At 38.5% G+C, this 25935-nt stretch overlaps 1 protein-coding gene across 1 annotated transcript in view; it reads left to right on the top strand.

Annotated features, from left to right (window-relative positions):
- TAFA4 (TAFA chemokine like family member 4) overlaps positions 1 to 25935 on the top strand; it is a 196151-nt gene that overhangs the window by 107238 nt on the left and 62978 nt on the right. Inside the window, exon 4 of the mRNA XM_058166818.1 lies at positions 23934 to 24089. Within this exon, the coding sequence (XP_058022801.1) occupies positions 23934 to 24089 (156 nt within the window). The remainder of the gene's footprint in view (positions 1 to 23933; positions 24090 to 25935) is intronic.

Below are 25935 nucleotides of genomic sequence, written 5' to 3'. Positions count from 1 at the left end.
CTAATTTCCAAAGCACCAAATTAGGCTGAATCAAATGTTGTGATCAGTGCTTATCCTAATATATAGTTTTGTTCCCCTTGAAAAGCACACAATAGTCTTTTGTGAGAAATGACAATGCAGCTATATAAATTACCTCTAGTGGAAGCAACAATTACAAACTCAGTGTATTATGCTAACATGCACACAGACTCAGCACTAAATGCTGATTGCCTTTTATTAGGAAGCAGCAGCTCAAAATACAAAGAAGGCTGTGGGTAACATTAACCTTTTTCAGTCTCTGCATTAAATAATTAAAACAAACCAGCCAGCCTTAAACTATCAATATATAGACTATTAGCAGAAAACCTTATTAGTTAGCAGAAAACCCTATATATGCATTATTCTTTACACTGCCCCACATTTTTTGATCTGCTGTATTAACTATACTTGTTAAGTGATGTAGTGAATACTGTTTCATTAAACGTTAAAGATTCCATTTCTTCTTCCAGTTGATACTATCCAAAGTCCTCTTAACTCTTTAATACTGAGATCTGTACACAGAAAGGCCAATCCTGAACAAGCTATCATACTTCAGTCTGGCCACAAAAGCTTGTACAGTTAGAAGGATTAGGTTTGATTCTCAGTGACTATCAGAAGTAGATAGCGGGATTAATATCTGATTCTAAAACTGTCTCCTATATAACTGAAAAATAGGCATTCATCTAAGCAGAAAATTAAAGGCTGCCTTCCACTCTTGACAATGAATTTCTTTTCACAAAGAAATTCAAAGCCATATATAATGAATGCTTGGAATTTCTCCATTCCTTACTTTTTCAGACTCCTCCTCCTCCTCCTCCTCCATCACCATCACCATCATCATTATCATTATTAGTCCTTGGTTGTTATTATGCCTTCCTTCTCTGTGAAGGCTTTCTTTTTGCTCAACAAAAGTAGGTTTCCCCGAGTCAGAAGACATCATGTCATTTACAGAAATTCATTTTCCTCTCTTAGTGGACATTCTCCTCTGAAACTACTCCTGCAGATTACATAAAGCTCCTTTTCTAATATAGAACCATCATCTGAAGCACTGCCACATTCTGATTAAGTCTAGCGGCTAATCCTAATGCCCATCCACTCAACAAACTGATTTCTCCATCCTTAGTGATGGCACATAATCTCTGGGTTTCTTGGGTTATGTTTAAATTTCAACTAAAATAAATAATCAGCAAAGATTTTGAAAAATAATGATTCTCACTGCTGGATCAAGACTTTCTTAGGTGGGCTTCCAAGGATATATCATTTCACTTGTGTTCTAGAGCAGGGGTCTCCAACCTTGGCAACTTGTGGACTTCAACTCCCAGAATTCCTCAGCCAGCAAAGCTTAAAGTTGCCAAGGTTGGAGACCCCTGTTCTAGAGTATTGGATGTCCACTCTTGATTGTCCTCTATGTCTTTTCTGTGAAACTCCTACATGACTTTCTAGGAATCACAAGTCTGTCTTATGTCATTATCACTCTCCATCACTCTCTCACAATATTTGCATATAAGCATTGGTAAAAAACCTCAGCCCTCACGTTTTAAGCTAAGTTGCAATTTAAACACAGAATCTAAAAAAGTTAGAATTGTTTTATTAAGTGAGAACACAATCTCTCATGACAACAGAGAACTAAAATAAACTAACAAAAACTCTGAGAAACTAACAATGGTTTGCCAAGATGTAGGATCAGTTAAGTTACAACCTAAATTATGAATCATGAGGTAAATTGCAAATACAAAGCAGAAATCAGGATACCGTGGAGAAAATTCAGAATTGTACGTTGAAGCTGCTGCAATGATGAAAACTCTCTGAGATTTTGTTGCAAAATATAATTCTCATCCTCCGTGTGTTCAGATTATTGGTCCCACCCATTCTGACAGCTCATTGGCTCATTACTTAATCCAATTTGGCCTTCATTTCACTTGGACTGGTTTCTTTTCAGTCCTGACTGACAATTTTATTTCAGGATTTGCTTACAAACAGTTCGCATCTTGTACATAGCTACTTGTAGTTCCCATATCTTTTGTTCAGCTGGCAATAAGAAGTGAACCATATCCTACTGCATTTTTAAAAGTTTGGTATCTGTAAAGTGACATAGTTCCAGCACAAGATGTAGTTTTAAATGCTAAAGTTAAATAACATAAAATAATATTAAACAATGCTAAATAAAAAAGCATTGCACCTTCAAAGATTCCCAACACCAGAGAGTGCAGATAATAGAGGGTAGAACAAGAAGCAATGGGTGGAAACTAATCAAGGAGAGAAGCAACCTAGAACTAAGGAGAAATTTCCTGATAGTTAGAACAATTAATCAGTGGAACAACTTGTCTCCAGAAGTTGTGAATGCTCCAACACTGGAAGTTTTTAAGAAGATGTTGGATAACCATTTATCTGAAATGGTGTTTCCTGCCTAAACAGTGGCTTGGATTAGAAGACCTCCGAGCTCCCTTCCAACTCTGTTATTCTATAGAAGCTAAACACAATTCACACCGAACTTAAATTATATCTGCCGGAGGACATAATTGAACATCTGTATGTCTAGAAGCATTCAAGAACAATCTTTGATGGGCAGCAGTTGACACATTGAGTTTTGAGAATTCACATGTAAAAGACCTCTATTTCAGGAATGTAGTTGCCAGAAGAAAATTGGATCATCATCCCTCCTATTTGTTGGTCTTGGCCAAAGAGATTCCTGATGGGGGCACTCTGACCTTGTACTATAGTGATGAGGAACAGCTTAGTCCTAAATAGGATGATTATCCCACAGTCTAGGCTTCTAGTTTACTTTGGGACCCTACCTTTTTTTCTATTCCTGTATTCTGGCTTGTTTCTTGTCCCAACTTCAGATTAGTTCTTTGGCTTTAATTTGCTCATCTGCCATGGTAACTTATAAGTATTGTAGAAGAGTAGTTCCATTCCTCATTCTCCTTCATATATTCATTACCAATTATACAAAAAACTATGGTTCAATTCCTTATTAATAAACATACTTCCTTAAAACAGAATGCACCCTATAATTTTGGGCATATAGATGTCTGGTTTTTTTAAATGCAACTTATTTTTGCAAATACTGAACCTTGCCTATTCTAATAAACATAGTTTTCTCAGACTTATGTCTAGTGTAAGGAATAGAATTTCTAGTATTTTACATTTTGTTAACATAAGAGCTAGCATTTACCATTAATTAAAATCCTTCTGTTGTTGTTTATCCTTAAGAATCCATTTCTCAGGATTACTCTAAATAAGGATTGATTTCAAACATAGGCAAGATTCACATCTGTTGAACATTGTCTCACACATCCTGTTTCTACTTCCAGTGCAATTCAGTGGAACTAACTGACTGGACAACAATTGTTCATCGTGGCTGAATGGCTGTTATTATATGTAATTAAAGATTTGATAATCGTGAGCTAAAGGCTAATTTCTCTTCCAGATCACCAGATTCATCTGTTCTGTTTATTGCTGGATTGCATAACCTCGGACTCCATTCCCCAAAAGCCTTCTTTTGCATTCAGCAATTAAATACTTTTCTTTTTGATATGCTACCTCCCTTTAAACATACACTTACATGAGGTGGAACTAAAAGAAGTGAACACGAAAGTCAGACAGAAATCCTTAAAAATCTTCTCTCCAAACTACAGGGTAACATGCTGTGATCCTGCTAGGAACTGGTTTATTTAGCATTTTGTCTTTTCATCATCCATTTTTCCCATGACGTACAATTGGATAACTTAGAGATAGTTTAGAGAGGACTGTAAAGCAGTACAAAGCGGTATATAAGTCTAAGTGCTATTGCAATTATTGTCATATCCCCTGTCCCTTATTTTCATTTTTATGTATTTTGAGGTAGTATGTTTCGTTCCATGTACACCATTCATTTTATTTTTTATTTTATTAAATTTTTATGCCTTTGCAGCTTTAGTGCCCATTCACTCAATTTAGAATTACCTTTTTGGTGTTTCTCACAAATGATTTTTAAAAATTACTTTATAATATAAAATACATAAAAATAGGAAAGAAACACTGGCTGAGAAGCAGAGATGAGCCACTGCCCTAGAGTTGGATACGCCTTCAGGGAAATCTTTATCTTTTTAATCTGGTACTATTAACAAACATGGCCATTTCACTCCATGTCCCTAAGTCCAGATCACTTATGAATATGTTTAAAAGCATGGATCTCAATAAAAAAACTGCAAGGGGTATGGCAACTTTATATACCCCTCTAGGAGAAGCTACTTCTCTCTAGTGAATTTCTTTCTGGGAAATGGAGTGAAAGAATTGATCCGCATGGCATGAGTGCTGTAGAAAAGCTTTATCATTACTTATGCTCTTTTGACTTCTTCTTAGAACAAGAAGAATAATAGATATTTCTCATAACAGCTTTGAAATTTTGATATGCTTCAAAACTAAAATGGATGTTGAGAAATAATTATTTTCCATTGTTGGACGTATTATTGAATTTGGCTGTACTTTTGTATGCCAGCAGTGTCATGCAGCTGCTAAAAAGGCAGCTATTATCTTGATGTACATTAACTGGAGCATAAAATCTAGATCTGGAAGGTAATTACTCCATCCTACACTGGCCTGGTCACGCCATTTGGAATACTGTATCCAGAACTGAACATGACAGTCTAAAAAGAACAAAGACAAAGTGAAATGAATTTCAGTGGAGGATTACTAAAATGGTGAAGAGTTTTGGGAGCCAAGGCCTGTGAGGAAGGTTTAAAGCAGGGGGTCAAACTCAGTTCTGTTGCGGGCCGCGTCAGGATTTTGTTTGCCCTTGGGGCTGGGGGGGCATGGCCTGGTCATCACGACCAAGTGGGTGGGCATGGCTGGACCTGGAGCGGCAGGGACTGGTCCCTTGCCGTCTCCGGGACAGCCTGTGGGCCAACTCCACAGCTTATCATGGCCCGAATCTGGCCTGTGGGCTGCGTGTTTGACAGCCTTAGTTTAAAGGATCTGGATATGTTTAGTTTACAGAAGAAGCAACTGAAAGAAGATAGAATACAGTCTTCAAAGATACCACATTTCTAAACCTCCCATCTCCCTCAAAGAGTTATTACATAGAACAGGAAATGAACTTATTATTAAAAATCTTCAAATTGAGAATGGATGATCATCTGTTAAAGCACTCTAGTAGATCTTACATTGAATAGACTTTTGGAGTAGGTGAACTTAGTTCCTTCTAACTCTGTGATTTCATGAATCTGGAAAATAAGCAACTTGACTAATTTTGTCGTTCCAGTTAAAAGAAACTGTTTTGTACTCTTTCTTTGATGGATATGACACACCTACCCTATTCTACAATGGTGGATAGCACTTCTAATACTGAACGTGAGCTATTTTGTTCTAATTGCTCACAATAAAATAAAAGTGTAATCCAATTAAGGATAGTTTTATTACTAGGAGAAAGAAATATTCTCTCTCTCTCTCTCTGTGTGTGTGTGTGTGTGGCAGATTTCTAGAATACAGTCCTTAAAAAAGTCAAAGTGAAATTACACTGAAATTTTTGTAGATTAGGGAGATTTAAAGAAAGTAGAGCTGGATATGGCTTGTAGATTTTGAACATTTCTTGACTATTGCCAATCATGCTGCTGCATTTCAGGATGCAAAAGGCCACAAATGGATGATAACTATTTTATAAGACCCTAACTAGACAAAGCATAGAGCTTTTGAGAATGGGCAAGATTTTTTTTTATTAAATAGGTAAATAAATAAATAAACCATATCTCCCAGAACCTGGGGGAAAAAAAAACAGTCAGTGGGAAAGATTGTAGAATGATAGAGATATTATGGAAATTGTTTTTCTCTGTCTCAGTGAAGATTACACCTTCACTGAAGATGGTGCATGGGCTCCCTTAAAAAGCTATTTAGTGTTCCAAAAACTGAATCGGGTAGATGGCAAAGGAAAGGAATTAATAGTCAAAGTGTTTTTCATTTTATTGCCTCACTTTGTTTCGCTCTACATTTTGTATTGCATACATATTGATAATATTGACTGTCTTCGCGCTGATTTTATGTCAGATTTGGATGGTTTTGCATAGACCTGTATTGGATTTAATCCAGACTAAATCAGTCAATGTGATGGTCACTTGTATTTCTGTTATCTTCAGTGTGAGTACTTCTGAGTGTTTTATATTGTTTTGCTGTGTTGCTTCTATTTTATTGATAACTTCTGTGAGTTATCTGGAAAAGATTGATATAAATGATAGTTAAAAAAAGTAAACATGAATGAATGAACAAATGTTTCCTGTGTGAAATTTCATTTCAGGTAACCATCTTGGATTCATGGTAGTCCTGACAATGGTTGTATGAATTCAGGTTGGATGTAAATAGCAATTTGCTCAATCTATTTTCTTAAGTGTAACCATAGCAGAAGAACCTGAGGTGATTACTCAGTAGACTAATTTTTTTCTGGTTTGGTGACAATTCTAATTTTATCTCAGTGCCCTTGGAACATAGTAGAATCAACATTACTGACAGGAAAGGATGCAGTAGAAGAATTAGAATGAACATATAATTGCCTGTGACAAAATTCGGAATGGATACCTTCTGAAATGTCAATTCTGCAAAGTGAAGAAGAACCAAAATAACCAGAGTTATTTGTTCAACTTTACCTGTATTGGGAAGAAGTAATTGGGTAAAGTTGAAAAGATTACTTTTTACATTAAAATCAGGGTCATTTTGACTAAGAAACACCCTTTAATATTTGAATTCCTAAATATTCATGAAATATTTCACACCTTTCTAGATTGGATCCATAATCTACTTTTGTTCTATTGAGAATAATGTAAAGCTTTGTGAATGACTTAAATTTTGAGATTCAAAAATGTCTATTGAGATTCTCAATCATCCAGATCATGGTTGTCCCAAAGGTGCTTTTTCAAGAGGCAACTGAACCCCGAAGATAAAACTGTTAAAAAAGCTGTTAAAAAAGCCAACACAGTTCTGGGCTGCATAAACAGAGGGATAGAATCAAGATCACGTGAAGTGTTAGTACCACTTTATAATGCCTTGGTAAGGCCACACTTGGAATACTGCATCCAGTTTTGGTCGCCACGATGTAAAAAAGATGTTGAGACTCTAGAAAGAGTGCAGAGAAGAGCAACAAAGATGATTAGGGGATTGGAGGCTAAAACATATGAAGAACGGTTGCAGGAACTGGGTATGTCTAGTTTAACAAAAAGAAGGACTAGGGGAGACATGATAGCTGTGTTCCAATATCTCAGGGGCTGCCACAAAGAAGAGGGAGTCGGGCTGTTCTCCAAAGCACCTGAGGGTAGAACAAGAAGCAATGGGTGGAAACTGATCAAAGAAAGAAGCAACTTAGAACTAAGGAGAAATTTCCTGACAGTTAGAACAATTAATAAGTGGAACGACTTGCCTGCAGAAGTTGTGAATGCTCCAACACTGGAAATTTTTAAGAAAATGTTGGATAACCATCTGACTGAGATGGTGTAGGGTTTCCTGCCTGGGCAGGGGGTTGGACTAGAAGGCCTCCAAGGTCCCTTCCAACTCTGATGTTATGTTATGTTAACACCCAGACACAAACTGAGCAACATGATATATGCAATACAATGCAGTGAGCCATGTACATTGGCAAAACAAAACAACCATTTAAGAGATGCATGACACAACATAGGAGAACAAAGCCATCAGGACTAGATTCAGCAGTCCATCTGCATTTAAAAGAAAAAGGCCACTCCTTTGAAGACAGCAAAGTCCACATTTGGGACATAGAGGGCTGCTGGTTTGAGAAAGGGGTCAAAGAGGCCATTTATGTCAAAATTTTAGTTTTTTTTACACACGTATCGGCAAACATAAACTGAGATGTAAGTGTAAAGCATAACATCTAATTGTTCCTGCCTAATTTCGTAAAAGTTTATTGGTTTTCTGTTCATATAAATAACTGGAGGACATATGCCATTAACAACTGTTCGGTAGTGATTGTTTAGTAGTCTTTCTGCATTTAAAAAAAACTTCTATTTATCCTACAGATTCAGCTCTAGTAATACTAATGTGCTACAGACATATTACTAGATAAAGTTTCTCTTGTAATTTTACTGTTACAACTAAGCAGAGCACTTGACATACGTTGCTTTTCCTTTTTTGGTCTAAACATGTCACACTACTGAGCTAATTGTTTGGGATTCTGTTTAAACAAAGCTATTTTCTGAGCTTTTATTTTCGTCTTTGCCCCTGCTGATAGTCTCAAAAAGAAAGGTTGAAAAAAGACAAGTTGCCTTGGGGATTGGCTCAGTGGCTAAGATGCTGAGCTTGTCAATCAGGAAGGTCAGCAGTTCAGTGGTCTGAATCCCTAGTACAGGTCTATGTGAGCAGGAAGTTGGACTAGATGACCTCCAAGGTCCCTTCCAACTGTAACCTCTGATTCTCTTAAGCTTGGCTCAAAACTAGTATCTCTTTATGTTTATGTCTCCTTTTCATGATGACCATTGCCTCTTTCTACATTGCAATTGGGCATTTCATTTGAATTTTTCTCATATGGCCTTTGAATTTTCCATAAGCATTTCCAGCACATTTATTTTCCAGAGCGTATGCTAAAGTATGTTAACTAATTTGTATAATTCTCTGCTTTACTTGTACCTGCACTAAGAAAAGCTTGGCCATTGGAATGAGATTTCAGAAATGTCCCTACTTCAGTTGGCTTATAAATACACGTAGGCATAAGAAAAGCAAAATCTACTTTCACATGAATTCAACTCATGAGTACTTCCCTGTAGAGTTCCTGTGATATAAAAACATAAAACAGAATCCAGATTATTTTGAAGCAGCCATTGTAGAGTACCATAAGAACAGGTATATAGAGATCTAATCTTCTACCAGGGAAAAGTCATATATTAGGCATGTTTTGACCAATTTAACTCCTACTGATTTCAGTGGGGGGTTTTCTTAGTAGAACTGAATTTAGATTTCACCCGTTAATGAGCATTGCTGCATCAGATGAAAGGACTGTTAGTCCAGCACTCTTTTCTCACAGTAGCCAGCTGGAATCCATAAATAGGATATTTCTGTAGTGATACATTCTCTAGCAACTGAGTAGCTGCCTTTTGATTTGCAAACAGCTGAAAAGTTACTCTAGCCCAAGGAATAATTAATGCTAAGAAAACCTATGGAGGGGTATCTGGAAGTTGAGTCGTGGCAACTGGACTTATTATTTTTGGTTGGTTTGATATGTTTTGCTGCTTCAAGGGGTCATTAAGTGTGACCTTTCTGATGAACCCGTGACTGACAGTCTTCCTGAAGACTGATGAATGACCTGCATAAAAAATGGGAGACAGGTTGTGTCTGAGACCTCCAGCTTTACTAAGGGAAGAAATTTCCATTTTGGTATAAATAGATTCCTTCATACCTCTCTCAAACCATCTATTTTCCATGTCCAAAATGGGAACATTTAAGACCACTTCACAGGTTCACTAGGGAGGTCACATTTAATCACCCCTAAGAATTTTTAGGGGTTGGTATATTCCAGTGAGACTCCGCCTACTCAGATGGCCCCTAAGCAACTTGATCAGACTGAAGAACCTACTTGGATAAGCAACGAAAGGTAACAACCCAATAAAAAAAAAAACAAGTCTAGTTGCCATGACTTAACTTCTAGATAAATCTACCTGGATGACTGAGAATCTTCATCAACATCCCATGGAGGGGATGTTGCATTCCATTGCATTCCACCCACTTATATTCAGTGGACTCGCTAGAGCAGCTGCTGTACTCATGGACTTCATAGCATGTCTTGGGACTGATTGGATGAGTTTGTTTGTTGATCCCCATGTGCCGAATTCTACCTGCCAATACATCACTTCTGAAGGGCATCATTGTGCACAACTAATTGTTAACTAGATGCCATTATATGAACATGATCACTGAGAGTCTTGTCAGGCTTCAAAACCCAAGAAAGACATGTTGATGTTCTTCTAAGCAGTTTCTTTGATCATTCCCCATATCTATAAACAAGAATCTTGCCAAACTAAAGCAGACTACTTACACCATCAAATATATAGTCTGAGTACTCCTAGGGAGGAGCTGTTTTGATTCTCTACCTCCCAGACAAACTATTTAAACTTTTCTGTCTTTGGTCCTTTGGAATGTCCTCTCTCTTACATTTCACCACAGGTCTTAGAAATACATTCCTCTCATATGTTCTAATTTTGCACACTGATTATGTCTTCATTTAAACCACTGTTCCATTTTTTTCTCCTTCCTGGTGTTTTCCCGTGAGTGCATAATGCCTGTATTTTTGGATCAACCAAGTGTTGATCCATTGGTTGTGACAGGAATTGACCAGGGATTGTATTCACTTACCTTTGCTACCGGTTCGCAAATGTGAGTGTGCGCACGCAGAGGGTCAAAAATGGGACATGATGACATCAGGGCGGGTGGGTGGAGCCTTCCGCAGCCACCACTATTGGTTTGCCCGAACCGGATAGAACTGGCTGAATACCACCACTGGAATTGACCCATCAACCTGTTGCCCAAGCTTGATATTATGGACTGAGAGAGAGAGAGAGTGACTGGTCCAAAGTTACCAAGCCAGCTTTCTTGTCTAAGGTGGGACTAGAACTCACAGTCTCCTGATTTCCAACCTAGTGCTTTGCCCACTGATCCAAACTGGCTCTCTTTAAACCACCGTTTACTGTAATACTGCATCTAAACGGAGGAACTGAGCTTCTTTTAATTCTGATAAGTAAATCAGAACCAGACTGCTGTTTCAATAATGGGAAGAGGAAGAAAGAATGGAGTAATCAAGAGCTCACTCATAGATCTGGAAACTACGGTTTCCTATTGTCACTATTATCAGTTGCAGCTCTTATCTGACCTCTCACTGAATATATGTAGTCTCTTTTTAAGTCAATCTAAGCAGCTGCCCATCTCCACGTTTTGTGACAGAAAATTCTGCAAATAAATTGCTTTGGGTATTTGCCTTTATTTCTAAACAATCTTTCCGATTTTTTTCATTATTCAGAAAGTCCCAAATGTTCTCACCTAAATTATTAAGCATTCTTTGCAGGAATTCAAGTGTAATATGCTGTGCTGCATTGAAAGCACCTGCAGGGCACTTTTTAGGTGGCAAGTAAATAGGACTATTTTCTTACTATTGCTAAGAAGTTATGTGATTGTCATTAGGTTGAATTGTTCATGTTTCATTTAAATTGTGTTTCCAGAAGGTACACGTTTCTTTAGGACAAGCAGAAATGAAAGCTGGTTGATGGCTTTGGGCCAGTCACTCTCTCTCACCTCACAGTGTAGTTGTGGGGGGGGGGGGAAAGGGAGAAGGAAGGAGAATTAGGTATATTCGCCATCTTGAGTTGTTTATAAATATAATAAAGGTGGGATATCAATAAATAAATAATCACATTTAAATTTCAATAGCACTCCAAAGGCAACTATCAAAATTTGAGTTGGCTGTCCAGATGAAAAAGTAGGAAGAGCCAAAAAGTCATATTTGACTCAGTTTTAATTTACAATATATAAAAGTCTACTTTTGAATGATTTTCCTATTTTGTCTTATTAAAAATTTGAGTTTGGTGTCAATTTTAAAGTCTCTCTAGGTGGTATATAGGATTCTCAGCCTGTCATTCCCTGGTAGCTGTGTATGGAACAAAACTGTTGGAATTTTGTTTATCATATTAATATTTGGATGGTTATTGACATGCAATAATATATTTTGTAATCAAAGATCCGAAATGATATCTAATACTTTACATATTATTACATGTATGTTGGTATTCATTCTACAAATTAAAAATTACAAATCATTACAAAAATCATTCTTGAACATTGAACCCAAATTTCTAATGCAAGTTAAAATGTTCACATGAAATTTTCATTTGAACATTTGTGAATTGACACTGGAACTGATGTTGGCTTCATACAAAAACTATGGACTCAGAAGTTTCTCATGGACAGGCTGTTTTCCTTTCTTTCTAAAAAGAATACTAGAATACTTTTAATAAATTACTTCCTGCAATCACAAGACCTGGTTGCATCCTTTATTAATTAATTAATTTATTTTGTTCATTGGATTTGCTTGCTGCCCATCTCACTTCTTTGTTATTTGATCAAGTACTGGTTATTGTGAATGGAGCAAATAGAGATATCCTATACTTTTGCCTGATTCAAGTGATATCAGAATATGGATTCTAATGCAAGTCTGTGAGAAAAGACCAAACATTTTTATGGTTATAGCAATAGCACTTAGACTTATATGCCGCTTCACAGTGCTTTACAGCTCTCTGTAAACCACCCTGTAAAGTGGTTTACAGAGTCAACATTTTGCCCCCAGCAAACTGGGTCCTCATTTTACTGGCCTCAGAAGGATGGAAGGCTGAATCAACTGAGGCTGAGTCAACCTTGAACCTGGTGAGATTCAAACTGCCAAATTGCAGGCAGTCAGCAGAAGTAGCCTACGTTACTGCATTCTAACCACTGCACCACCACAGCTCTTATTATGGTAATATTCTTAGATTATGGCGATGTCATGTAGTCCTTAGTACATATTGAGACTGAGATCCAATGGAATGTAGATCACTTTTTCTGGTTGATAGGTTTAAAAACTCAACTGGCAATTTAAGCAGTTCCATTCTGATTATATTTTTAGAAATGGGTTTATTCATAATTTAAATACCACAATATTTAATACATCAATGCCAAATTTTAAAGAATCTCTTTTAATAATTTTTTTGTAATGGGCTCTTTTATGGGTCTGGGCCTCAAGAGGGATTTGCATGGATTTGTTCAGGCATTCCTCAGGAATCAAGATTCAATCAAGGATGTGGATGTGTGTATTTACAACGAGAGAAAAAGAGAAAGAGAGGGAGGGAGAATGAGAGAGAGAGAGTGAATGAAAGAGAGAGAGAATGAGAGAATGGTGGCTAAGAAATAGATTTTTAATGTCTTCATAATTGGACTATTGCCTTTATTTGCTTCATCTGAATAAGTTTGCTTTAACTAAAAAAGGCCTCTTAAAGGATGATGCAAACGTTGAAAGAAGACCCCATTCCTAAGAGGTCTGTAAGGGGCGTGCATAAGAGCGTGCCTACCGTTCCTGTCCTAATGTTCCCTTTGATTGTATCCAATTCGTATAGTTATTTCATGCTTATACTTATATATAGGCGTTCTCCTGGACGATCGGCTGTCCTTAGAAGAACATTTGATGGCCGTTACCAGGGGAGCATTTTATCAGGTTCACCTGATTCGCCAGTTGCGCCCCTTCCTTGATCGGGACTCCTTACGCACGGTCACTCATGCCCTCATCACTTCCTGCCTGGACTATTGCAATGCTCTCTACATGGGGCTCCCCTTGAAGAGCACCAGGAGGCTCCAGCTAGTCCAGAATGCGGCCGCGCGGGTGATAGAGGGAGCACCGCGTTGCTCCCATATAACACCCATCCTGCGCGGCCTGCACTGGCTGCCGGTAGCCTTCTGGGTGCAAGTCAAGGTGTTGGTTACCACCTTTAAAGCGCTCCATGGCTAAGGACCGTGGTATTTGCGAGACCGCTTTCTGCCACCAATTGCCTCCCAATGACCTGTGCGCTCCCACAGAGCGGGCCTCCTCAGGGTGCCGTTGACCAACAATGTAGGTTGGCAGCCCCCAGGGGGAGGGCCTTCTCTGTGGCGGCACCGGCCCTATGGAACGAGCTACCTCCGGGGTTACGCCAATTCCCTGACCTCCGGGCCTTCAAACGTGAACTTTATTATTTCACCGAGCGGGGCTAGCCTAAGAAATATTTTAGTGAAATTTTAATGGGTTTTAATCGGTCTTTGACCGTTTTAGTGATTTGGCCATTAAATATTTGCTTTTAATTGTTTTTAAATATTGTTATTTATTATATTTATATTTGTATTGGTTTGTGTATTTTAATATGGCTGTAAACCGCCCTGAGTCCTTCGGGAGATGGTGCAGTATAGAAATGTAATTATAAATAAATAAATAAATAAATAAAATATATACTGTTGTGACAAATAAATAAATAAATAAATAAATAAAATAAAAGTTTTCTAGTATTTGCGAAGTGCTGGGTCATTCTGGAAGACTAATGATTAGTCAAGCAGCAATTAATGTCTCCAGCCCAGCCTGCTAGAAATAGCTCTTGAGAATCCAGTCATTTTAGATTGTAATGTATGCCTCTCATATTAAAATGTTACTTCTTGTTCCAGATCCAAGTCGATTGGTGTCATGCAGCCACCTCGGTAGCTTTCTAATTCTGTAAGAGATATTAGCAAATGATTACAATGCTTGGCGATCAAAGCAAGAAAATCATTGTTTAAACAGTTCATATTAAGAATAGCATATTCTTAATAATATGTGTGTGGGTGCGTGCCAATATTTATCTGTATTGGCAAAAAATTTTTGGAGCACATGGTTATGTCAAATCTGCTTTGATTTATCAGCCATTTTCATCCAGTGCCATGCTTTTCCTGGGTGAGCCTTTGACTTGTATCTGATTTAAGGTCACCTGCACTACTTATTTTCAGGGGACTTCAATCTCCATATAGATGTGACCTCTGATGTTCACCAGTAAATGCTGTTATACTATGATCTCCTCTTACATTGTCAGCATTTTCTTTGGCTGGTGCGTGTGAAAGGTCAGGCTTTTGATTTAGTTAACTTCTTGGGATTCTCATTACCAGGACTTGAAGGTGCCCACCTTGACTTTTCATTTTACACCCACCTTCCCTCAGCTTTCTAATTTCATACTAATAATGTGCTTGAAAGAAGCAGGCAGTTTTCTCAACTTTGTGTACTTGTGGGATGAAAGGTAATAAAATTAATTGGTGTTTGTTTTCCATCCATAATGCAAGCTTGCATGTTTATATTTTGAGTCTTTATCATCATGTTTTCCTGTCCCATTGTTAGCTTTTTCTCTAAACAATTGTGTTAATTCTTCAATGTTCCTTCTGGATGCGCAGGTTTGTTTCCTTTAGTGCTTTGATATTTCTACCAGGGGAAAATTGAAAGCAATGGAACTAAAGTTGAAGCACAGAGAGATAAGGCGGCTCCTGTTGGAATTCTGCATGTCCAAACCAGATCAGTAATTTGGAGCTGAGAAAGAGATAAATGGTCTTGAATTGTTTGCAAGTTTGTGAAACAGGTCTCTGATCTCTACTTTTGTGTGATACATGTGTGCTGGTGGGGATGGTGTTGGCTTGAGAGGAAAGGGTGTACAATGGCTTTGAAGCAAACATCATATAACTGCATGACCTCTTACCCTGAATTTTTTGTTACCAGCTGGCACAGATCTAAGAGCAAAAGCAGTAGCATGAAAGGACAGAGAAGCAAAGGGTGGGAGAAGTATTCTCCCTTAACCACCTTTTTCCTTTCATTCAGCTCAAGATGGGGAAAAATAGCTGGATTTCATTCAGTGGGTGGTTGGAGCCTAACCAACAAAATGCAGGGGGCAGGGAATGAAAAAGTTGTTCATTACTGTATGTGTTTTACAAATATTCATGCTGATGTTAAAAAAAATGCAGAGTTCCATTTCATTTCAGAAAGCTTCCTGTTATTTATTTTGGATTCTTTAAATTCTAAAGTTATGATTATAATTGTCGTTTGTTTGGAATTAAAGGCAGCTTCAAACTTGTTATTTCAAGAGGCTCTAATAGCTTAGAAACAATTAATGAACATTTTCTGAAAGTGATTACAAAGTGAGGTTTGTGAACTTTTAAAGTCTCCATTATGTTTATTAGCAACGTGGTTATTCCCATTGTTTCCTAGTGCTCAAAGCCATGGAAAAGTGGCTACAATCTCCTTATGGGGAAAACAGCTGCCTGGAGCACATGTGGGTGATCTCCCATCTTCTCATAATCCAGAGAGATTCCAAGCAAATAGTCTATTCACCAGTTCTTTGTCTTTGTCATAGTCATCAGCTACACCTTTACAGAGCTGTCTTTAGTTCACCATACCTCTTTTAGCAGTCTCCATATTCAATGGACTTTCAGATGAATTTTACTGTGAACTTCATTCACAAACAGGAAATCAAAATCTGAGGATTTTTGGCATAGGTCAAACAGTTCACTAAATATATTCCATTTATGTCAATTTATATCATTTAATGATGTAATAGATGCTTTACGTCATTTGTATCAGTTTCCCTAATTTCCCTAATTGCATTATAGACATTTGCATCTCTTTTTGTCATTGGCGTAAGTATATAATTGATGTTGCACAAGAAACGTAAATTGATGTATGCAATGTAAAAATGTCAAGAACATAATTATGCAAATGATATACATTGCATCAATTAGGTAAATTTGGATTTAATAGACATTTGGCTTTAACAAGCATCCCTGTTCCCCAAATAGTCCATTAAGTTGAGGTTTTACTGAACAAAATATTGCATTGTGGAATCATCACCTGAAGGCTCTTTAAACAGTTGTAACATGACCTTGCTATGTTTCTCCAGACAGCAATATACACTGTACAAATTAGAGATCTCTTTTTGTAATGCCACTCTGTGCTGTGAAATACTAAACATATATTGAAGCTGCAGTATGTCAGAAATTTTTTCAGTGATTTGGATCCTCCTTAGCAGTTCAGATATTTTAAACAGTACAGGTAGTACTTGACTTATGGCCTAAATAGAGCCTGCCCATTATAGATATAAGTCATAACAGTTTTAAAGTGGATTATCCACATGACTGATTTGATTTTACTACCTTTTTGTGGCAGTTGTTAAGTAAACATGCCGGTTGTTAAGCCAATGCAGTGGTCAGTACACAAATCGATTTGTTCAGTATGGGCAACTTTTGCAAAAACTGGAAGTTAATGCCTTTTTATGGGCAAAAACATTGTAAAACACGGACATGTGATTACGAGAGAGCCAAAAATGTGGGTTGGTTGCCAAGCACCTGACATGTGGTCACGTAATTAAAGGGACATGGCGCTGTCAGAACTTCAGAACAACGTAGTACGTATCCCTGTGAATGTCTGTCATAACTTCAACTAGCTGGTAAACAGCCAGTTGTAAGTCAAGGACTGTCTAGTTCAGGGGTGGTCAACCTTTTTATACCTACCACCCACTTTTGTATCTCTATTAGTAGTAAAATTTTCTAACTGCCCACCGGTTCCACAGTAATGCGCCGTGTATCATCGTCTGTATATGCCTCTCGCACATTGTGGATTGGGTTGGGAAGGGCGCTGGCTACCAGCTCTGCTTGTCTGTTACAGCTGGGTGGTGTGGGGGAAGATGCGCGAGCTATTCTGGGAGGAGACTGTTTTGTTTGTGGTTGCACTATAGCATCATTTAATTTTACTTAGGTAACATGAACTAAACTTATGTGCGGGCAATACAAATAGTATATTTTCAGAAATTTAAATTGTCACGGGGAATTTTATGAAAACCTAATGAAAATGTTTTTAAATAATGCTATGAATTTTTTTTAAAAAGTCAATTAAATTAAAAAAAAGGAAAGTGCTTCAGTATCGGACAAAACCTCTACTGCCCATCATGAAAGCTGGAACGCCCACTAGTGGGCGGTAGGGACCAGGTTGACTATCAATGATCTAGCTGTTTTATCTTTAAAGAGTGTTCTGGGAAGTGAGCTTTAAGAGTTCTGGTGACTTCCTCAGGAAAATCAAAGAACGTGACTTTTCTCAAATCTACTCAGGTTCCTTATTGAGAAGGGCATGGGAACAATCAGGGGTGTTATGGCTTCCAAAGGAAAAACGAAACTCCCTGAAAAAAGGAGAGCCTCTCATAAGCACAGAAAGAACCTCTGAACCTCATATGCATGGAGAGGAAGTGACTTGATTTGAAAACACAGATGTATTTATGTATTCTACTGACAAAATTTATTGACAGCAGAGGTCTTAAAATTATGCTTTCTGTTCATAAATGTGCATACATTAGTTAGATTCATGTGGTTCTCTGCTTTGCATGGACACCACTGTTTTCATGTCTTAATAAGCAGAAACTGAGGTAAATATGAGAGGCAAAGAAACATTTGCTGGATTAACTCAAAAGCCTAGCTAGTGTAGTATTTGGAGAGGAGATATGATGGATTTGAACCTTCAAATATCAGAAGGTTGTCACTTGGAAAAGGGAGTGGACTTTCATGTTCCCAGAGGGCAGGATTAGAATCAGTAGGCTTAACTAAAAGGAAGCAGATCCAGGCCAGAGATTGGGAAGAGTTGTCCTGATTGTATGGTCTGCCAGACACAGCCATGTTTCTCTCAAAGATGTCCTACAATGATCTAGGGGGTTTTATAGGATGACCTCTAAGACATCTTCCAACTCTTATGATTCTGCAGTTTGTTTCTATATACAGGCTGTAAAGCAAATGATATTCCTCTGATTGCAGAATAAAATTTAGACCTTAATACCTTAATACCTCCATTCTCCATGAATTTCTCTAATTTAAAGTCACCCAAATTGAATGTCAGGACTATATCTGAGGAAATTCCAGATTTCAGTTGTGTATTGTGTGAAGAAAAACTTCTTTTTGTTTCTTCAGAATCTCCCATCACTAAGTGTTATTTGTTGACTTCAAGGCCTCTAACATATCCCATACTATTTGTTCGTTCATTCATTCATTCATTCATTCTCTCGCACACACACACACACACACACACACACACACACACACACACACCCATCCATCCATCCAGCATATTTCTGTACTGCTCAGGAGCTCTTTCTAAACTGGAAAACCCTCTGTGATATTGGTCTGGATGTCTCATATATGATTGTAAGCCTAGATGTATTTATTAGGGAATTTGGGAGTCAGTGAAGGGCTCTAATGGATTTGAATGTATATTGGCTTAGGTTCTTAAATTAAAAACAATTCTTGTCTTTCACTTGATGCAGTTGGGATTCCTGGACCCGAATCCACAGTTTGAATAAAAGAAATAAGCATGATATTACAATAGCCACACCCCGACTGATCTCTGACTGCTAATTTTGGGAATCACAGTTCGGCATGACTTCAGGGCACAAAGCTCTAATTTTTTACTCCATAGTGCTTCATTTTTGTGAGTTCTACTGCTCATGATCTTAGTCTCTAAATTCAACATGCAATTGCTTAAAATTAGGCCAGATTAAATCCTATATTTTTTCAATACAATATACAAATGGATGAAGACTATTGGTTAACACTGTGTAAGCCGCCCTGAGTCTTCGGAGAAGGACGGGATATAAATTCAAATTAAAAAAAAAACAATCAACAGGTCTCTCCTACACAAATTATCAAGAGAATAATCACCTCCATTAACACAAAATTATTAGCAAGCTATTAACCTGTTTAAGTCATTTAAGTGTACAGAAAGGTATTTATTTTTTATTTGTTAGCAAAATAAAATCATCTGTTTATAGCAGCTTGGAAATATTCACAACAGATTTTAGGAATTGATTTTTTTTTTGAAAGATATGGAGATATAAAGATGTTGCCTGCTTATTTATTTCTCAGTTTGTAATGTACCCATTGCCCAAAGAGCTTTTTCTTTTTTTTAAATGCTATTACTTAGATGTTAGACATGTCCATAAAATATACAGGCTGTCAATAAATATAATATAGTGGCTATGATCAATTTTTTCAGTACAATGATAGACCTTTTTGCAACTTTCAGTAAAATGGATGATTCATCCCAGAGATGAAGCATATTTTGTTAAAAGGGTGACATTGAGGGGATGGGGATCTCGGATATTCTATTATTTGTTTCATATTCGCCGTTACATAGTTTTCATTGCAGCTGTTTAGGTCTTTATGTAAGGTTGTGGTTCTTTATTATACATAGAAATGCTGTAGAGAAAATATATTAGAGGGCTAATCTGAGTCTTCATTGGATCTGAATTCCAGTTGTCTAATTTCATTTACTTATGGAGTGACTTCAGATTGTTCTCAGCCCTTTTTTTATATTTAGCATAATATTAGTGTTAAAAATGCAGCTTTAAACTAACTTGAGGGTGCAAATGAGCATCGATCACTGATTCTTTTAGGATGTAGGCTATGTTGAATAACATGTTAATTTTGGAATCTTGATTTAATAAACAGAATGAGGACAAGTAGCATACGAACAGAAATGCATTCAAGCTTTACATGAATGAGTAAATAAATCTGAAAGCAATACCTCCGCATCAATCACTATCAGAAATGATCTTAAAATATTATGGTTTAGTAAGCAAGGATTCATGGTTTAATTCAAATTTATGCTTAGTTTCTATTCTCCTCTATGAGGAAGTAAACAGGAATTTTAAAAATTTATGAATGACTCTGGCCTTTCAAAATTATAAAAGTATTTTTGTTCGTATGTGGGAACTTGTATCTTTAATTCTATATCCCCTTAGTTTCAAAAGTCAATTCACATTTTTGCCTGGCTTTGCATATTATATGCAACCTGATGAACATGTTTTACTGTTCCCAAAAGACTGTTGCCACATTCTACACATCGCCAAATATCGCCAAAACTGTACACTTTAACAACAGAATAATCAGAGAAGCCATCGAGATAGAAAAACGCCCACACAGCATGAACAAACGAGATGATACCTCCCGCCTACCAGCCATTTGGAAACCCGCCCTTATTGACAAACGAGTCCTTAACACGAGGAATGACACCAGACCCACACTCACGAGGTCCACACAGGATGTCACCACCACACATCCACCCAGAAAGCAGACCCAAACCCACACTGATCATGAAGCACGACCAAGGACCAGAAGCCAGACCGCAGCTGCAACATTAGCCATTTCAAACCCCTCCAATCCATACATACAGCAGACTGACACCCACTATGAAGATGTAGCACAATCACGAACACGAAGCCAAACAGCAGCAGTGCAGCTCACCAGCTCAAATCCCCCTGCAACTCAGTCTAATTTGAGCACAACCAAGCCCCCACCCAAACAGGACACACCCCCATCCAATCAGAGCACAAAAAAAACCTCATCCAATCAGAGCACAGCCAAGCTCCCACCCAATCAGTTCAAATCCCCACTAGCAGTTAAAAAGGAAGAAACAGCTGCAATCACACATTGCTCCCAGAAGCACGAAGCTGAAGCCTGAAGATGACGAGTGAAACTTCGTCGAAACGTTGCCAAGACACTTCCAATTTTACGCGGGAGAAAACCCGAATAACCAAAGACCTACATACAAACACCCGCGAAAACCTCAGAAAACAAATATATATATATAATATATAATAATCAGAGAAGCCATTGAGATAGAAAAACGCCCACACAGCATGAACAAACGAGATGATACCTCCCGCCTACCACCCATTTGGAAACCCGCCCTTATTGACAAACGAGTCCCTAACACGAGGAATGACACCAGACCCACACTCACGAGGTCCACACAGGATGTCACCACCGCACATCCACCCAGAAAGCAGACCCAAACCCACACTGATCATGAAGCACGACCAAGGACCAGAAGCCAGACCGCAGCTGCAACATTAGCCATTTCAAACCCCTCCAATCCATACATGCAGCAGACTGACACCCACTATGAAGATGTAGCACCACCACAAAGCCAAACAACAGCTATGCAGCTCACCAGCTCAAATCCCCCTGCAACTCAGACTAATCTGAGCACAACCAAGCCCCCACCCAAACAGGACACACCCCCAGCCAATCAGAGCACAAAAAAACCTCCATCCAATCAGAGCACAGCCAAGCTCCCACCCAATCAGTTCAAACCCCCACTAGCAGTTAAAAGGAAGAAACAGCTGCGATCACACATTGCTCCCAGAAGCACGAAGCTGAAGCCTGAAGATGACAAATGAGACTTCGTCAAACGTTGCCAAGACACTTCCAATTTTACGCGGAGAAAACCCGAATAACCAAAGACCTACATACAAACACCATGAAACCTCAGAAAACAAATATATATATATAATATATAATAATCAGAGAAGCCATTGAGATAGAAAAACGCCCACACAGCATGAACAAACGAGATGATACCTCCCGCCTACCACCCATTTGGAAACCCGCCCTTATTGACAAACGAGTCCCTAACACGAGGAATGACACCAGACCCACACTCACGAGGTCCACACAGGATGTCACCACCGCACATCCACCCAGAAAGCAGACCCAAACCCACACTGATCATGAAGCACGACCAAGGACCAGAAGCCAGACCGCAGCTGCAACATTAGCCATTTCAAACCCCTCCAATCCATACATGCAGCAGACTGACACCCACTATGAAGATGTAGCACCACCACAAAGCCAAACAACAGCTATGCAGCTCACCAGCTCAAATCCCCCTGCAGCTCAGACTAATCTGAGCACAACCAAGCCCCCACCCAAACAGGACACACCCCCAGCCAATCAGAGCACAAAAAACCCTCCATCCAATCAGAGCACAGCCAAGCTCCCACCCAATCAGTTCAAACCCCCACTAGCAGTTAAAAGGAAGAAACAGCTGCGATCACACATTGCTCCCAGAAGCACGAAGCTGAAGCCTGAAGATGACAAATGAGACTTCGTCAAACGTTGCCAAGACACTTCCAATTTTACGCGGAGAAAACCCGAATAACCAAAGACCTACATACAAACACCATGAAACCTCAGAAAACAAATATATATATATAATATATAATAATCAGAGAAGCCATTGAGATAGAAAAACGCCCACACAGCATGAACAAACGAGATGATACCTCCCGCCTACCACCCATTTGGAAACCCGCCCTTATTGACAAACGAGTCCCTAACACGAGGAATGACACCAGACCCACACTCACGAGGTCCACACAGGATGTCACCACCGCACATCCACCCAGAAAGCAGACCCAAACCCACACTGATCATGAAGCACGACCAAGGACCAGAAGCCAGACCGCAGCTGCAACATTAGCCATTTCAAACCCCTCCAATCCATACATGCAGCAGACTGACACCCACTATGAAGATGTAGCACCACCACAAAGCCAAGCAACAGCTATGCAGCTCACCAGCTCAAATCCCCCTGCAACACAGACTAAATTGAGCACAACCAAGCCCCCACCCAAACAGGACACACCCCCAGCCAATCAGAGCACAAAAAAACCTCCATCCAATCAGAGCACAGCCAAGCTCCCACCCAATCAGTTCAAACCCCCACTAGCAGTTAAAAGGAAGAAACAGCTGCGATCACACATTGCTCCCAGAAGCACGAAGCTGAAGCCTGAAGATGACAAATGAGACTTCGTCGAAACGTTGCCAAGACTTATTTAGACCTTTGCAAACACTGATAAAGGCCCAAAGTCAGAAAGTACATTATATTACTTCTGGTAAATGTATCAGATTGAACTTTTTTGTTTTACTTTCTATCTGTACATTAAAATTCTGGATGTAAGAGTATGCCTCAATCAGTAGATTGCCTACTTTAATAGAAAATAAGGTTACCTGATTGGATTGCAATGCAATGATGTAAATAGAATCTTGTTGAATAATGCTTCCAGTAAGTTATCATGAATTGATCAAACACTTGTTTTTAACCTATAAAGCACTTTATGGCTTGCTTCCCAGGTATCTTAAGGATTGCCTTTTTCAGTTGGAATTAACTTGACCAGTGTGCCTCTCAGGGAAGAAATTATCTTAATTTATGTAAGGTAAAGGCAAGAGGAAATCTGAAGCTGGTTCTTGGTAGCAATCTATGCCCTATGGAATAGTCCTCCTGTTAAGGTCAGGCAGGTGCTTAGCTATTGGAAGCCCATGTAATTACCAGATTGCTTTTAGGTTTTATTATGTGATTACAACAGTATACAAATTTGATAAAAAGAATTATTCCATTGTAATGGATTGCATGACATGGATGAGTCACACAGTGTAATAGGTGAAATGATGGGGTGAGGAGACTGTGATAAGATTTCTCATAATTCATCCATGAACTGCTTTTTCTGAAAAAACAAACAAACAAATGTCCTTTGTAATCAGAGGACATATAACCTATGCCTTTTTGTTCGTAGGTCTCAACCAAGTTAAGCAAGGGACCTGCGAGGTGGTTGCAGTACATCGGTGTTGCAACAAGAACAGGATTGAAGAGCGGTCACAGACGGTCAAGTGCTCCTGTTTCCCAGGTCAGGTTGCAGGCACAACACACGCACGGCCATCTTGTGTCGAAGGTAAGGATCTTCCTTTACCTTATTGGCTTCAGAATTCATAGACTCTCTCCATCTCCTTGACTTTGTGTATTCATAATTGATAGTAACAAGCATAAATCCTTCTCTTTATCAAAGTTAGACATATGTTTCTTTACATGTCATTGTTAATTAATTTATATAATTGATGCAGTTAATTAGTTATAGCAGTGATCCTAACCCAAAGGGTCAGTCTCCAAAAATTAAGTATTTGTTCATGCAGCCTTTTGCCAGAATGATTACTTGTTATGTAATAGATATATTTTTGACCTCTTTGCATGGAAAAAATCTACTTTGAACAAGTCCTAAATTGAACAAAGGCCTTTTGGATAATTAATCCAGGAATAGACAACTTGACCCTATTTGGTATTTTTTTAGCCAAGAAAAAAAAATCAGGATAAAGGAATTAATTATGCAAGAGCAGTTAGCCTCCACTAAACATGGCCATAAGGGACGCGGTGGCTCAGGGGCTAGGATGTTGAGCTTGTCGATCGAAAGGTCGGCAGTTCAGCGGTTCGAATCCCTAGTGCTGTCGTGTAACGGGGTGAGCTCCTGTTACTTGTCCCAGCTTCTGCCAACTTAGCAGTTTCGAAAGCACGTAAAAATGCAAGTAGAAAAAATAGGGACCACCTTTGGTGGGAAGGTAACAGCGTACTGTGCGCCTTTGGCATTGAGTCATGCTAGCCACATGACCACGGAGAATAGAATAGAATAGAATAGAATAGAATAGAATAGAATATGGCCATCACCACTTTTCCCCTCCCTCCAATTCCACAAAACCAGAACAGATCTACCACTTTTGTCCACTAAATCTCTTGTAACCATGTAAAATCTGGACTTTGAAGCATGAAGAAACCACAGTAGGATTTCGCAGTTGATAAGAGGAATGGAATTACTTGTTTCATTGAACCCTCATGGGACAGTAGTTAGAATGCAGTATTGTAGGCAAACTCTGCCCACAGCCTGGAATTCGACCCTGATGGGGCTCAAGGTTGACTCAGCCTTCCATCCTTTTGAGGTTGGTAAAATGAGGAGCAAGATTGTTGGGGGCAATATGCTGACATTGTAAACTGCCCAGAGAGTGCTGTAAAGCACTATGGAGTGGTATGTAAGTCTAAGTGCTGTGCTGTTGCTATTCCTTATCCATATCCTACCATTCTTGTAGATGGCTTATATAAGGTTCTGGTTTTATTTTTATCCCCATGATAGCAGCCTTAAGGAGGAAGATAAGTCAGAGACAGGGCAATCCACACAGTCATCTATGGAGTTTCCATGTCTAAAAGAAATTAGGTCCATTATATACATATAAAGCAAATTGGAATCAGGGATTCAGTGACGTCAGCAGAAAATGAAGACCGTCTTCTGGTTAGTTTCACAAGGCCATTTTATTTATTTTATTTATTTATTTATTTAATTTTGTCATAACAATATACACAAGGATAACAAGCATAACACAAAAGATTATATAACATATAAACATATATATGGGGAGAAACAAGGTAGTATAAGCATATATATATATATAGGGGAAGAAACAATAGGACAGGAACGGTAGGCACATTTGTGCTCTTATGCACGCCCCTTAGAGTCCTCTTAGAAATGTGGTGAGGTCAACAGTGTATAGATTTTTAATAAAACTTTTGGGGTTATGAGATGAGACCACAAAGTCAGGTAATGCATTCCAAGCATAGATAATTCTGTTACAGAAATCGTGTTTTCTGCAATCTAAACTGGTGCGGTTGACGTTAAGTTTAAATCTGTTGGTAGCTCTTGTGTTGTTATAGTTGAAACTGAAGTAATCATTGGCAGGAAGGACATTACAACGGATGAT

This window comes from Ahaetulla prasina, chromosome 2 (genome assembly GCF_028640845.1).
Source record: "Ahaetulla prasina isolate Xishuangbanna chromosome 2, ASM2864084v1, whole genome shotgun sequence".
Taxonomy (NCBI): domain Eukaryota; kingdom Metazoa; phylum Chordata; class Lepidosauria; order Squamata; family Colubridae; genus Ahaetulla; species Ahaetulla prasina.
Note: the sequence above shows the minus strand (reverse complement) of the source record. Positions and strands in the feature narration are given on the sequence as shown.